General features: G+C 32.5%; 1 protein-coding gene across 1 annotated transcript in view; it reads right to left on the reverse strand.

Moving 5' to 3' along the window:
* The window catches only part of LOC140447332 (uncharacterized), a 54,953-nt gene extending 39,965 nt beyond the window's left edge, over positions 1 to 14,988 (reverse strand). Inside the window, exon 1 of the mRNA XM_072539932.1 lies at positions 14,657 to 14,988. Coding sequence (XP_072396033.1) covers positions 14,657 to 14,866 — 210 coding nt within the window. The 5' untranslated portion in view covers positions 14,867 to 14,988. The remainder of the gene's footprint in view (positions 1 to 14,656) is intronic.
* Positions 14,989 to 16,584: the final 1,596 nt, after the last annotated feature.

Raw genomic sequence — 16,584 nt, forward strand, 5'->3', positions numbered from 1 at the left:
TCAGTTTTTTTTCAAATGGGAGCGGGCTCACAACATCGAATAAATAACAAATTAATTCTTTCAAATTAAAGCTTGTTAATTTTAGTGATTTATAAGAATATTGGACTTATTATTTAGTTTTTACATAAACCATTTTTTGTTTTTATATTTTTTTGTTTTTTTTTTTTTTTTTTGTTCTGACTTTATACAGTGTGTCGCATTTAAGATGAAGATACCCCTATATTTCGGCTATTAAAATAAATACCAATTTGAAATTTTTGCACAGACATACAGGTTGCCAATTCACATTTTTTAAGATAGTCAACTGAAATTTAATTTTTAAACACGGCCTACTGTTAATGCACAAACAGGGTGAATCTTCAATATTTTGCTTCGAGTTAGAGATATCGGAAAAAGTTATTTGGAAAAGATGTTCCAAATATTATTATAACCCCACATAACAAAGTTTTATGTCAAAATTCGCACTTTTACTTTTTTCATTAATTGAAGAGCTTATTTCCAGTGTCTTAAATCCAAAATTTCGATTTTTTTAATTTTCTTTTTTTAAACTTTATAGATTTCTTCAAGTCTAGAATAAAGTTATATGTACCAAAACAACTTCTTATTTACCATTTAAAAGTGCATATGAAAATTGTAAAATTGTATAATTTGTATGTTAAATTTGTATGAAAATCTGTAATTTCATGGATTTCATTATATGGATTTAAGACACTTTGGAAATAAGCTCTTCAATTGTAGTCAGGATTCTAAAACGGACAGTTGGCTGTCCCGAGATGCATCTTTAGACAGCCAATTGTAGATTTAGGATCGAGATTACAAATAATACTGAAAAACTAAAATTGCGAATTTTGTCATGAAATTTGGTATGTGCGGTTACAATAAGTGGAACAACTTTTCCAAATAAGTTTTTCCGATTTCTCTAACGCGAAGCAAAATATCGAAAATTTACACTGTTTGTGTATTCGCAGTAAGCCGCGTTTAAAATTTAAATTTCAGATGACTATCTTAAAAAAATGTGCACTATCAACATGTATGACTGTGCAAAATTTCAAATCTGTATGTATTTTGATAGCTGATATATAGAGGTGTCTTCATCTTAAATGCGACACACTGTATAATAATGAATACTAGTGTTCAAGATGCATCGCGATAGCTGTAAAGAAATTAATTAGAAGAACTAAAAAGAATCGTCAGAGTCTTCTGAAGTCGAATCGTTCCCAGGTTGGATAACTATTGGTGCTATTGCCGGTAAAACAGGATATTCGTTTTCTATTTTTACAACATGAGCTTCGCAATTTTTCCACACATCGCTATTAATGCCGCTAATTACTTCTCGAATATTCTCAATGACCACTACGCTTAAGTTAGTGACTGATTATATTTTCGCAATCGTTTTTTTACGGTACCCCAAACCATTTCAATTGGATTAAAAATGCAATAGTATGGGGGTAATCGCAAAATAGTATGGCCGTGCTTGCTGCAAATGGTGTCAATAACGTATTCGTTTTTAAAATTCCGACTTTTGATCATTCTAATTAATTCTTTCTTTACTGGAATCTTTTTAGGAACAGTGATGTTTTTAAGTTGCATAAATTTTAAAATTTCGTTCTTTTTCGTGTTATTATTAGGTATTTTATTTAATATGCGGGAATGATACGACGCATTATCCATAACAATCACTGAATTCGGCGGAATATTGGGCAAGAGTTGTTCAACAAACCACCTTTCAAATAAATCGGCTGTCATATCTTTGTGATAATCGGCAGAAGACTTTGTTATATTTTTGGCCGACAATAGCAATGCACTAGATACAAAACCATCTTTGCTTCCGGCATGAAGAATAATAACACGTTTTCCTCGTGAACACGGTGTATTTAACGCACACTTGTTTGTGTTGTCAACCCAGCCGTACTTGACAACATCATGCGTATCGAACCAGGTTTCGTCTAAATAGATTATGTTTCTGTTTGAATTACGATACTGTTTTATTTTACTCAAATACTCTCGTCGAAGTTCAACAATACGCCGAGATTCCATTATTACCATTCGATTATCTAATTTCTTATATTTAAATCCACAACTTATCAAAATCTCGCGCAGTGTTTCCAAAGATGTGTAATTATATTCAGGGAAATCTCTCAATTTTTCACGAATCAGTTCTAAAGTAGGCACTCTATTTTCTTTGTAAAAATTGTAAACTGTTCGCTGAATAACGTCTTTTGCAGCAGTGTCAATCCTACCCAATTTTTTATTTGGTCGCTTTCGTTTTAAGAAATGATCTGTAACAGTGCCTAATTTAATAATTGTATATATCGTCTTATACCCAATTTTTGTTAATACATGAATTCTCGAAACAATTGCATTATCAGCCATCCCAATATTTTCTTTTTTCAAACACTCTTACATATTTAAAACTATTCTTTGGGATTGTACGTGTAAATCTTAATTTTTTAATTCGGGGCTGTCATTAACATAATTGTCATTATTTATTGATAACACAGAAGTTTATGCATCTTGATCATTCGTATCAAATGGTCTCCAAAATGTCATCCTAGAAAAATATAATATTACCTACCTTATAATAAGCCTCCGCCTCTGATAGCTGGTTGCAAAATGAAATATTTTAGGGTGTCACATAGCGAGACAAACAGGTGTTCATTACGATTTATGGCTTTGCGCTTCGCTGTTGCCATAATGCATGAGTTTAAAATTAGTGAATGTAACTTTAATACCATATTAATATATCTGCAATTTTTCATGTTTCCAGGTAAGGTATAAAATCAATGAAATTTGGAAAAAAATAATACAATTCTTGAAACCGTTTTTGAGAACTTGGATTCTTAAAAGTTGTCTGATTTCTTAAAAGTCGATCATTATATCTATAAGAGTATTACTGCTAAATTCACCAACATGGCAACGTCGATATAGACCGAACGTCGAAATTTTCTCCAGACTACAATGTTGCCGATATTCGAAAATTACTTAGAGTATAAGTAATATATACAAAGTTCACGGTTGCTTTAATTCATTAGTGAAGAGTCTATGGAAATATTAGTACCTAGTTAATTAATTTCTAGATATATTTTTTGAGAATATGTTCATATTATTTTTTAAGAGTGTCGTTCGTTGACTAGCAATTGAATAATACCGAATACCGAATAGAGAATAGAGAATATTTTTTAAATATAACCTTAGGAATTTTAGGAAATATGTCTGACAACCTTGATTTGAAAGGCGGTCTCTATCTATAAATCTAAGACTGGACAGTGAGACGGACGGACGGACGGACGGACGGATGGACGAACAGACAAACGTACTCTATAAAATCGAAATTTTTATTTTGGTATTATTATTTCGATCCTATATTCAGTTCTAATCTTATATTCGGAGTTACTAAAGCCTTACATTAACCGAAGCACGAAAGTACTTTTTATTGTTAACGAACACATAATAAACGTCGAACTTTTACTCATAGTAAAAGGTTATGAAATAGTGATAATAGGGGTGTATGCTCTATTCAACGATGACACAAAAAAAGAAACATGGGACAATAAATGTAAACAAATAGATTAGAGCATAGCCTTTAGCAAAAAATGTGAAGCATGGATGGCAATAGAATCCCTTAGAACGTATCTTCTTCTTCTTAAAGTGCCTATCCGTTCCGGACGTTGGCGATCATCACGGCTATCTTCACTTTGCTTATTGCAGCGCGGAACAGTTCTGTGGTAGTCGTGTTATACCACTTTCGCAAATTTTGAAGCCAGGAAATGCGTCTTCTTCCCGGTCCTCTCTTACCATTTACTTTCCCTTGGAGAATCAGCTGGAGAAGGCCGTAACGTTCTTGGTTTCTCATTACATGACCTAGATATTCCAACTTTTTAGTTTTGACGGTCATGAGAATTTCACATTCTTTCCCCATTCTACGCAGGACCTCCACATTAGTAACTCTGTCAACCCAGGATATACGTAAGATGCGCCTATAACACCACATTTCGAAAGCTTCGAGCCGATTCATAGATGCAACAGTCAGTGTCCATGCTTCCATTCCGTAGAGCAGAACTGTGAATATGTAGCAGTTCAATAGACGGCATTTTGTTTTTAATGATATGTCTCGACTGTTGAAAATAGTTCTCATTCTAACGAATGCTGATTTTGCTTTTATTATTCGCTGTTTAATTTCTGTTGAGTGGTCCCATTGGCTATTTAAATTGGTTATTTAGAACGTATAGAAAAAAAAAAGTTTAATATCAGCCTAATACCGCTAAATAATTGGACAGATTAGATCAAAGATCGTCCACAATTTCTGAAGATAACGACCAGTCTGACCAGTCAGACACATGTTTTATAGAAGAAAACTCAGTAACACCAAGTGAAGTGAAGAAAGTCCAAATGGCAATGAAAAATGGACGAGCTTCTGGACCTAGGCGTCTCCCCATTGAACTTTTACAGTATGTACCAGACTCGCTACTGCAACTACTCGAGGCTGAGGTTTGGCAAATGTCAGAATGTTTAAAAAATAAGCTACTTTCAATAGAAATGGAATTTTTAGAGACGTCGTTGTAGGCTAACACTTCACTACAAAATAATAAATGACAAGATGTAGAAAAGAATTGGTATTTAAACAACAATAATTGACACCGTTTAAGACAAGAGTTTGAGATGGTACGTACATGTAAGACATATGAAGGAGACAGGTAAAACCAAAGAAAATGATGGAGTAGAGGCCAGTGCAGAGAAGAAAAAGAGCCCAAAAAAGACATGGCAGGAGGGGCTCAGACAAGCCAAGATCGAAAGTTTTTTACAGGATAATATAGATACTATAGATAATATAGATAATATAGAACTGTTCACAAAAAAAAACAAGACAAACATTTGTACTATACTCTTACAATTAGACTGTGTTTCTTTGTATTTGTATATATAAAATAAAGTAACAGGTAAATGGTAAATTAATTTTGAGTTAAATGGATTGCAGAATATTGCTGTAGATGCTGCTTAACTGATTCGTATCTGCTTTGTAATTTATTACATTTTTTGTGTTGGTAATATAACACATTTCGAGAAATAGCCTGTTTTTATAATTAGTTACTGTTTCTAGGATTTCAACATTAGTATAGTCAAACTTGTGACCTGTGTTGATGAAGTGTTCGACAACAGCGCATGTATTTTTACTTTTATGGCAGTCACTTTTTGTGCTGGGTAATACGTTGTTTTGACCATTGGCGGTCCAATATAGCAATCTTCGCAGCCTAACACGGTATTTTGTAGATTGTATTGTATTGGTAGTGCACATTACTGGTGTCTTATCTTTAACACGAGAAAACAAACTTGTGTTATTAATACCGCTGTACCTACTAATTCTGATGTTAGTCTATGGTTTGAAGAGTTCTGTAATCTTATTTGTTAGGTTACCAACGAAGAGCAATCTTTTATATATAAAGTTTTGTAAAGCATCTCTATCCAATGGTCCATCATAATAATGGGAGTTGTAAATTAATTATTTAAGAAGTGTCTTCGAATAACCGTTGTTAATAAATATCTCAAGTAATTTGCTCTTACTGTTACTTAGAAACTGGTCGTCGCATATATTGACTATTTTATTTTTCATAGCAAGAACTGTACAGTGTTTCTGGTTTTTTGGATGGTTGGAAGCAAAATTTAGAAATCTGCCTGATGCAGTAAGTTTTTGGTACCAATCTAGTATTATATGGTTGTCTTCCGTGCGGATTACTTTAGTGTCCAAGAAAGGTACACTATTGTTAGTTTCTCTTTCAACAGTAAATTGTATTTTGTCATTAAAAGAGTTAAAGGTATTTAAGATGGTGTCGACCTGATCGTTTGGTTCGGCACAGATAATACTACTACTTGTCGGTTTATAACGTTCTCCGCCGTTTTCCGACTTCCAATCGCCACTTAGACCGGTTGTTCCATAGATCTTCTTCTATGGCCCTCTCTCTCAGTTCTTTATTTATTCCTTCGCTCCAACTTTTTCTCGGTCTACCTCGTTTTCTCTTTCCTTCTGGTTGCCACTTTAGTATTTCTTTTGGCATTCGTTGTTCGTCCATTCTTTGTAAGTGTCCGAACCAGATAAGTTGTTTTGTTGTTAGGTCATCTGTGATTGTTCATTTGATTCCCATTATTTCTCTAATGCGTTCGTTGGTAATCCTTTCTCTTCTAGATCTTCCTGCGGCTCTTCTCCAAAAATCCATTTCCGTCGCTTTCAGCGTTGACAGTGTTCTTTCTTTCAGTGGCCATACCTCACAGCTGTATAAAGTGATACCTTTTACTATAGTCTCATATATCCTCTTTTTATTTTCTTTGCTGATGGATTGGTCCCATAAAATGGTGTTTAACATTGTGATGGCTTTTCTCCCTGACGTATTTCTCTCTCTTATGGCTTTGTCTAATGTGCCATCTTGTGAAATAGTGATACCTAGGTATTTGTAGTCACAGCAGTGCTTTATCGTAGTGTTATCGTCTAATATGAGATCTTTTTGTTCTGCTCCAATGCACAGGTATTCGGTTTTCTTTTTATTTACTTCTAGACCCCATATATCATACTCTTCAATTAATTTTCGTGCCATATAGTTTAAATCGTCATAATCTTGAGCCATTATTACTTGATCGTCTGCAAAGTTAAGCGTATATACCATAGTATTGGTGAGCGGTATCCCCATTGTCCTGCATTTTTGTTTCCATCTTTTTAAAGCACTTTCGAGGTATATTTTAAATAAAGTGGGAGACAAGCAACATCCTTGCTTTAATCCTTTTGATGTTATAAATCCTGTTGTTATTTGTGTCCCCGCTTTTATCTTTATTATTGGTTGGTTGTATAGCACTTTGACGGCTTTTATTAATTCTATATTAATATTCGTGCTTTCCATTGATTGCCACAGCTTCTTCAGTGGAACGCTGTCGTAGGCTTTCCGTAGGTCGACGACACAGATAATTCCATCGATAAATTTGTACAGGAAAGTTAGTATAAATGGGAGGTTGATTGTGGTGTTTTCTATTGGTATTCTATTGTTGTTTATTCTTGTGATTTTATTTTTGTTCTATTAGTGTTTTAGATCATCTAAACCTAAGATGGATCGCTCCATTCTTCTCTGCGTGACTCTTAGTTTGGTAGCCGAGGCCAAGACTTTTTGTTTTGTTGTGAGAAAAAAGAAAGAAATTATACAGTTTTTAATATTCCATTAAAAAATCACAAAACGTGAAAATTTGAAAACAAAGTTACCTTATCATACACTGTATAGTACTGATTTATTTTATATACAAGAGCTTGCTTTAAACCTCAAACAAATTTCCTATGCATAAAGAGTTATTGCCTATCAAAAGCAATGAAAATGATGAAAGTGCAGCATAAAAAGCGCACAAAATTTAAAAAATTAAACGAACCAATTTTGGGAAACGTGTGGAAAACCTGATGTGGAAAAGGAGAAAGAAAACGAAAAAATTCCTGCCAACCCTTTCGCTGCCATATTCCAAAACTGAAACAATTGTTAGTTTCGCAGCTGTCACGGTTGGTCTTAAATCTGATAAACTATTTGTGTTCAGTAGTATCAAAACAACACGTGCATACTGAATTTATCCACTGGTTTTTATTCGTTCTATTTCTATGGTATTCGTATAAGTGCCTTCTGCTGTGTGATTCATATCAAAATTTTGAGGAAGGCGCAGTTGCAGAACTTCTAGCTTGATTATAGCTATCTTCTATTGTGAAATATTGCGATCGGGGTAAGTTTAAGTAATATTATATGCCTATACAATATATCTGTATCGTTTAAATGCGTAACCTCAAATTGAATATACCGAGTAACCTCTAGTTTTTGTATGTTTCAAAAATGGAACTAGGCTGTATATTTTGCTAATTGGGGTTTTTCTTTTTAGTTTGGAATTATGGATGTGAAAACATTTTATGAAAAAAAAACGAGTTGTTCAGCTGATACTCTAAACAATCGAATCAATTATCTAAATGAGGAGCAGTTTGATTCTGCAGATGTATACATTAATTCTCTAGCGGAAGATTCTGATGGAGATGCTGAATCATCGGATGATGTGAATTTCAATACTGAACGCCCCAGCTGAGGCAACTCTTATTTCACAATGTGAAAAACAAGAGCTGAAGATATATTTTTGACGAACGATGATGGACTTCTAATAAATGTGGCTTAATCTAATAAAAGAGCAAATAGATCAAATAGACAAAGCAACTGGAAAAGAGGTGACTTATCCCAAACATAAACATCAAGAAAATATCTCAGTTTCAAATCGAAATAATGTTCACTGTGAAAGTGCAAGCAATTTCTTTACACTTTTTGGGTGTGAGAATTTCTTTGAATGCATAAAAGACGAGACTATAAAGTATGCCCGACACAAAAAAAAAGGCCCAGAAAATATATGTACTTGAAGTTTGGATTTGAATCTCAGAAACGAAGCAATCGCCAACTCAATGTCGAGAAATAGGTTTAGAGAAATTTTGCAGCACTTACACTTTTCAGATGATACTCAGCTACAAAAAAATAATAAGTTTGCTAAAATAAAACCACCCATAGAACATTTAAACAATTCATTTATAAAATATGTGCCGATTAGTGAAACCATATCAGTATCTGTTAATGAATCCATGGTACCGTACTACAGCCAACATAGCTGTAAACAGCATATTCAATGCAAACCTATTAGATACGGGTATAAATTTTGGTCTGAGAATGTTTCAAATAGTTCTCTTGTGGGTACCGAACCTTACCAAGGGAAAGGAACCTTACTAGAAGAGAGTAACGGGGGGTTAGGTGGATCTGTAGTTACAACTCTTGCCTAGAGGATGAAGCATAATTTTGCAGATCAAAAATGTTACTTTTTATTGCCAACTTTTTTACTGGACTTCCACTGATACATAATAGAATTGGGGAATGCGCGTTGAATAAAAACGCGATTAAACAATCAGTTAGAGGATCCGGTGATTCATATAAAAGTTCTTATGAAGATATAATAATTATTTAGTGAAAGTATGATGCCATCGTTCACATGGTTTTAAATTGTTATAGCGTTCAACCTACAAAATCGGTACGTAGTTATTCTGCAGCTGAAAAAAAAATATGTAATGGTAGACCTTAGCAGTTGTAACCTCGGAAACCTTTTTTTTGATGGTGCTAGAAAGGTCACCAATGGAGACACTGCGGACGGCAGCCAGATGGTTGGTGGAGAGCGAGTCGTGGGTTCGAAACTAGCTTTTGGAACCAGGAATGGGTCCAACGGACGAAATAAGTAAAGATACGATAAGAGATATTGGAAAAGATACAGAAATAAACAAAAAGATAGATGGGTAAAATTACCAAAGATAAGATAAGATAGGGAACAGGGCGCCACTTAATTTTTTGGGGTTTAAGGAGAAAATTAAGAAACCTTAGAAAAGAGAAGAGATAAGGAAAGATATTTATGTTCAGAGATCAAACCCAGGAAAAGATATCACAGTTAATTATTGAATAAATTTGGTCAACACTCTACATAAACAAAAAATAAATATATAAGGTATTACACTTACTTACCTACGAAACTTAATAAGCCTGATCTTTCTACTGGTCAAAGGTATAGTTATATTTAAAGGTAAAAAGCAAATATATCAGGGAACTTTGTTAGGAGTCGACAAATAAAATACATACATAAAACAATAACAATATATTAAACAACAACAAAATTATGACGCTGCTGAATGCAACACAAGTAATAAAAATACACCAACAACTATAAAATGGTGGTATACATATAAAAATAGGCAGAAATATAATTAGAAAATATCTTTACAAAGATATAAGTGTATAACACAAACATGCACAAATAAAGTTTTGGCGTATCTCGAGATATTACAGCAAAAAAAAATGAATAAAAAATTATAACAAACACAAAAGATAGTAAAAATTAATAAAATCTAAATTTACAATAATACAAAAAGGTTACTGACGTGAAAACATAAAAATTTAACCAAACCGCACTTGGTTAAGTCGATTATTTGATTCGTAACAAAAAAAAAGTATAGAATGTTCTTTAATTGACTGCAAAATTCAGTAGCTACTCTCAACTACATTTAATGACATGTATGATCGTTGGATACGTCCAGATAATGGAAGATGATATGATGCTATACCATGTTACTTGCCCAGATAGGTGAAGATATTAAAATTATGTCACTTACAGTAATTCCTGGCGACTGCTGCTTTAATTCACTGAAGTTGATACTGTACTTGTATTAAACACTGAATTTATGACTATATTTAATCTAATATAGTATAGGATGAAGAAACTCAAAATAACAAGTGTATACACACTTATAAAGAAAATGCACAGAGACGGTAAGCTAGCAGATACGATAATGTGAACTAAGCGTCTTAACTCGACGAAGGCCCACCGATAAGTCGTTTTCTCTACGAGTGCCCACCGATAAGTGGTTTTCTCTACGAGTGCCCACCGAGAAGTGACTAGGTTCCTCTCAAATTTTACCAAGCTACAAGAAAAGGTGAGGGTATCTTCCCCCCAAAAATGATAGGCCAGCCTGTATCTATTTCTAAGAAGATAAGGTTCTAATTAACATTGAACATAACGGTATACTTCTACCTACAAACGTGATGAAATATGAAATCCCGAGATTGGGTCTTTACAGAAAAATTACTATACGAGCCTTCGGAATATTTACAAATCTATCATAAAAGACCCGGATTAAGACGGAAAGGATTAAAAACCTTTCGGACGCAAGGAAATTCCGGGCATTCAATAAAATTTTGAAGACGGTAAACCGAACATAAGCGTATCATCACGGGGGTAAAAGGAATAAAAATAATTAATATTTTAATTATATAAAAAAATGTTACACAGTATAATACTCATATGGGAGGTACAACACCACAATAAAATTCAATCTAACGCTGATAAATTTGTTGAAAGTATGCGTCCATTGGATTTATTAGGGTTCACAAGAAACATTGTGACAACATATCTACTAATTAACCCTCGACAACCAAAACCTGATAAGACAAAGTTAGGAACATTATTTCGATAAATTCCAGGATCTGTTTTACAAAATATGTCGGTTCTGCACTACCCAATTTCCTTAAAACATAACACATGCAAAATTTGTAAAACTTTTGGATGCGGTATTTATAAAATTAACGTCGTCATCATCATCATCATGCAACCTCTTCTGTCCACTGCTGGACATAGGTCTCTCCCATTTTTTGCCACTCTTCACGGTTCTGTGCTTCTTGTTGTCATTTCTTGGATATTCGTCTAATGTCGTCCATCCAGCGTGTGACCACCAACACGCTGGATGGAAAATTAACGTATATCCTATTAATTGTTTCAAATTTTTCATGACAAACTTAGATAGATCCTCTCAAAATGTTAACATTTTTTTATTAATAAATGTGTTAGTTTAAATTGACGTTGCTGTTTTTTTTTATTACATACTTATGGCTAGACTTCGGCAAATATGCAAATAAAAAGGTAGAAAATATGCGCATAAATATGCACGTGTTTACCCGAAAATATGCAAATATTTTACAAAATATGCATACAAATAAATAAAAAAATCGTAAAATAGTAACAATTTTATTTAAAAAAAAAAGTGCACATAACTAAATATTTCCTACTATTCATTAAGATTTACATTTATTTTAAGTAACTACATCATTTTTAAGTATGAATAAACTTATTTAGAATTATGGTAACAATAAATGACCAAGTGGTGTTCAAAATTTTCTAACAAAAACTTGTGGCTTCTGTCTGAGTACATATATTTATATATGGAAAAACTTCGTTCAACATCAACTGATGTAACTGGAGCATTTTTCAAACTAACCAAAACATTTGGTTAGGTTCTAAATTAATTGTTTCCGAAATATTTCCAGCTAGAACACTGACTACTTCAGAAAGAATATGGTAACCTTTATTTTTTTCCATAGTAGCTTAAAATTTTTTTAAAATATCTTTTCCAATATTACCTCTAACGTTCCGACAACATGACGCAAATTCTTTTATTAATGCTGTACTTTCGAACAATGACAGTTTTGGTGATTCTAACTGAGTAATTGTTTTTTGAACAAAACTAAAATTTGATTTTATAAATGAAAGTTCTTGTTGAAGCAAGTTACTCTAAAAAGTTTGTTTAGAATCCAAAAGAGATTGGGAACTTTCATCTGTTAACGTATCAATTATGTTCTTTATTTTAACAAAATGATCTGCATAAAAATTAGCTGCTTCTAACCATGTTCCCCATCGCGTTAAAATAGGTTGTGGTGGAAGAGGAATGTTAGGTAGCATTTCTTTATAAAGTTGAATTCTTATAGGAGATTTAAGAAATACTTTTTTGACACCGGATATCATGGTATTTACAAGAGGAAACTTTTTTCGTATTTCCTCTGCAACTCTGTTTAATCCATGCGCTACACAAGTAACATGTATTAAATCTGGGAAAAATATTTTTAAATTTTGTCCTGCTTTCACCATATAAGGAGCAGCATCCGATAAAATAAGCAGTAATTTATTAGAAGGAATAGTTGTCGGAAGAAAAAAAGTTGCTAATGTTTCTTGTATAAAACGCGAAATTGTTAAAGCATTTGTTTTCTCAAGTTGCTGGCATGAAATAAGATGAGATTTTGGTAAGGTATCTTCTTTAAGAACACCAATCAATAAATGAGCAATATACTTTCCTGAGGAATCAGTGCTTTCGTCTACAGATACGTAAAAATAATTATCTGCAATTTCTTCCTTAATATTAATTAACACCGACGAGTATAGCCCGTTCACATTATTTCTTCTTATTAGAGACCGATCACTTGGAACATTAAGTTTGCAATATTTTTTTAGAAACGAACTAAAATTTACATTTGCTAATTTTGAAAGCGGTATGTTTGCAGACACTAATGCGCGACACAAGTCTTCATTAAAAGTTTCTTGCTCATCTAATTTTTTTGAAGTAGATTGGAAACATTTAGCCATTGAAGTTTGATGTTTTCCTCCTATTTTTCCTTTTTTTGCAATGTTTGAAGCAGTTCTCACATGTTGGTCTATCTGAAATTTCTTCTCACATGCTATCTATAAATAAAAATAAAAACCTTTATTTTAACCCAACCTTTAAAATATAAAAATATACAAGGTGTTTTTGGTTAATCAAATAACTGGTTTGGAAAAAAAAACACTCGCTAAGTGTTTTAAATGCAGTATTAATCCACAAATTAGTTTTTGTTACTAACCATTAGTACATCATATAACTTATTTTAAAATTCAACAAAAGTTTTTTTTTTGTTAATTCAATTACAATAAAAATAATTGTGTTTTAGAATAGCTGACTTCATAAAAAAAAGTAAAGGTGAAAAATTTTTTTAAATACACACCATTGTATTGTACCATGGACAATTTTTTCTCACTAAAGGAAGTTATTTTTCATTTAAAAACAACCTACGAGTACTAAATTTCAAGTAAATACGTTTATTGGTTTTAAAGTTATTGTTGTTATTAACTAAAAGAATTTAATTTTTTTTAATTTTAACACCCTGTATCTCGAAAAGTAAATAAGTTTGACCCCTCATTAACTATATCGTTTTGTTCAATTTTTCGAGAAGTATCTACAGTCAAACGTTGTAAGTGTCATTTGGAAACACCCTGTATGTATGAAATATTAGATATTTAATAGAAAATATTAGATACTTACAATTTTGCCACAGACTGAACAGTAGATTTTTCCCATATCCATAGACAGCTCTTTATAAGGTTTAATCCAAGTTGAAGCACTGGTTGTTTTAGGCATTATAAAATCACAATCTTCCTTTTTGTTACGCACAACGAGTTTTTACGCTTTGAATATCAAAACAAAAATGATTTACAAATCTGAGCATCAAATTAGAAATGTTTAGGTACCTAATTCAATAAACTGGGAGATTTTGGAAAATCCCTAAATTAGGAACAAAACTATTAGCCGTTTACCTGCTGTTAAGATACAATAAATTGTAGATAGATTTGGGGATTAGATCATAAAATGCAAATGAGCGAACCCTTAGCGATTATTCAATAACTGAATGCCTCAGTGACCGAGACTTTCTAAGAATGTTGAGGGCTACTTAAATTGATCTTCTTTGAAATTGTAAATGTTTTGTACCTGTAGAGATTACGTACTTAGATCATTTCTTGATTAAAATGACTACAAAATTTTATACAAGAATTGAAATAAATTGGTATGTTTAAAAATTGTCAAATACGATATAAAAATCTGAACTTTTATGCACTTTATGCAAACTTTTATACAAATATGCCAAAATATGAAATATTTGCATAAAATATGCACAATATGCAAAATATGCAATATGCATATTTGCCGAAGTCTACTTATGGCCATGTTCCAAAATTGGAAAAAAAAAAGTTTTAGGCAGAGGGCTATTGTGAAAAGTTTTAGAATTTTTTGAATATTTTTCTATAAGTTCAGAACGAAAAATTGATTTATGTTCTATTTATTTTATGAAAAAAAGATTTATGTTTTTAAATTTAAAAACAGTTTCAACAACATAAATTGAACATATTAAGCATATAAATATTTATAACAAACAATAAACTACTTCAACAAAATGATCGTGCTATAACAAAGAATTTAAAGCAACATGGAAATATTTACCATTGCAGTGTATTTGTGAAACTTGTCCAAACTGGGATAAACAAATTCCGGAATAGAAACATTTGGAATGTCCACCGTAGTAGCACAGGTCAAAATGTTAGACTGTCTGTCAGATGTACCCACCGTCCTAGTATAAACACTAACATATTTCTTCGCGTTCAAAATCTTTTTATTTGTATTTAAAATATTCTTGAAAACTCTGACCGACATTTTGTTGGGGCACTTAAACACTTGGTAAGATTAATCTACCTAATTTATTTCATGTTATCAATCACACGAGAAGATCGTTGTTACAACTTGTGTTGCCGATTAATGGTATAAATGAAATGACTTCGCGCATTAAAATAATTGATATAGGTAGTAGAGACAGAGCCGGCATAAATAAATAAAAAAGCAAAAATCAACGTGATGTAATTCAAGGATTTTTGTTAACAATCTTTAATAAAAATATTTTCAATGGTAAAATTTATTATGAGACAAAAATTATCCCACGACAATATTTTTGTTCGGAAAAGATTTTTACTTATGTATTGCGCAAGTATTTGTTTTCTATAAATGAGAATAACATTCAATAATATTATACTCAACGAAATACATAGATTGCCATGGATTTAAAACTGTCAATGTCAAATGTTCAACTGGTTCTACTAACAGGTGGCCCAATTAATATCAACATATTCATAATCAAATAATCAGTTTTATGAAAATTTACTAAAACGACTGAAATAACACTAATAATGGGAGATTTAAACACGAAAGTGGGCAAAGAGTCGAGGAAAATATTTGTAAATGTGGGCTAGGAAATCGAAATGGGAGAGACGACTGACTTCGGCAGTTTTGTCAGGAAAAAAAAGAAGCTACAAAAAAAATAGTACCAGCCCGTATAATTGGAAATACACCCAAAGTCAACTTTGAAAACTGCATTATAAACAAAATTGTCTACGTCATGATAAACTATATATTTAAAAACATTATAGTGTCAAAACTGTGTCTCCACATAAGGAGGCAGTGGAGATGGGAAAGTACCAAGACGATACCTATTATTCTCTCTGCTATTGAAATCATTCTGTAATTTTCCGGGTTTGACTCCGCGTTGAATAATTTTGGTTTTGATAAAAACTATTATTTTGACGAAGTTTCGGCAAGGTCGAACTTGCCATTGTCAAGTCAGGTAGTAGCGCTTCTCGCTAATGCTTGAAGTTAACTGACTCTACTGGTCGCTGCGTTTATTTTTATAGCCGTAAGGCTTCTTGTGGTTGGTCTTATCCGTGTGTAGGTAGGAGGGGTCCTACTAGTCGGTCTTCTGTTTTCTTTAATACCGTTTTCCATGTTGTTGGAAGCCTTTGAGCATTATCTCTTTGGTTTAGACTGTTACGATTTTTTTCTATTTTTATTGATTCTCTGATTTCGCGTTTTCTTTTAATTTCAATGTTAGTTAGCATCGTAGTTTGGTTCAGGTTTACTGTATGTCCTGTGCTTGAGACATGTTCGGCAAAGGACGACGTTTTTTCTCTCCTTTCGATGGCATTTCGTTGTTTTTCTCGTCCAACATTGATTCTTCTCCTTGATTTTCTTTTCAAAAACGATATTTTTGTTTTGGCGGATGGTAAAATAGTTGAGATTTTTCTGTCGGTATTAAATATCTTTTCTATTTTGTGTTTTCTTAGTACTCTCCCTATTTTCTCTGTTGTACCCTTTACATATGGTAGAATGGCTTTTGCAATCAGTTTTTCCTAATAACTAACTAATATCATTTTCAGACACAGAATCTTCCAGACAGTCGATTTCATCTTGAATATTTTCAAACGTTTCTATTAAGTTATTCATTTTAGAATGACGTATTTCTAACTCCGCGACTGGAAGATTCTGCTCGTCTAAAACCTTTATTTTATCTAAATAATTATTAAAATTTGTTAATTTTGTTTTGA

This window comes from Diabrotica undecimpunctata, chromosome 8 (assembly GCF_040954645.1).
Source record: "Diabrotica undecimpunctata isolate CICGRU chromosome 8, icDiaUnde3, whole genome shotgun sequence".
Taxonomy (NCBI): Eukaryota; Metazoa; Arthropoda; class Insecta; order Coleoptera; family Chrysomelidae; genus Diabrotica; species Diabrotica undecimpunctata.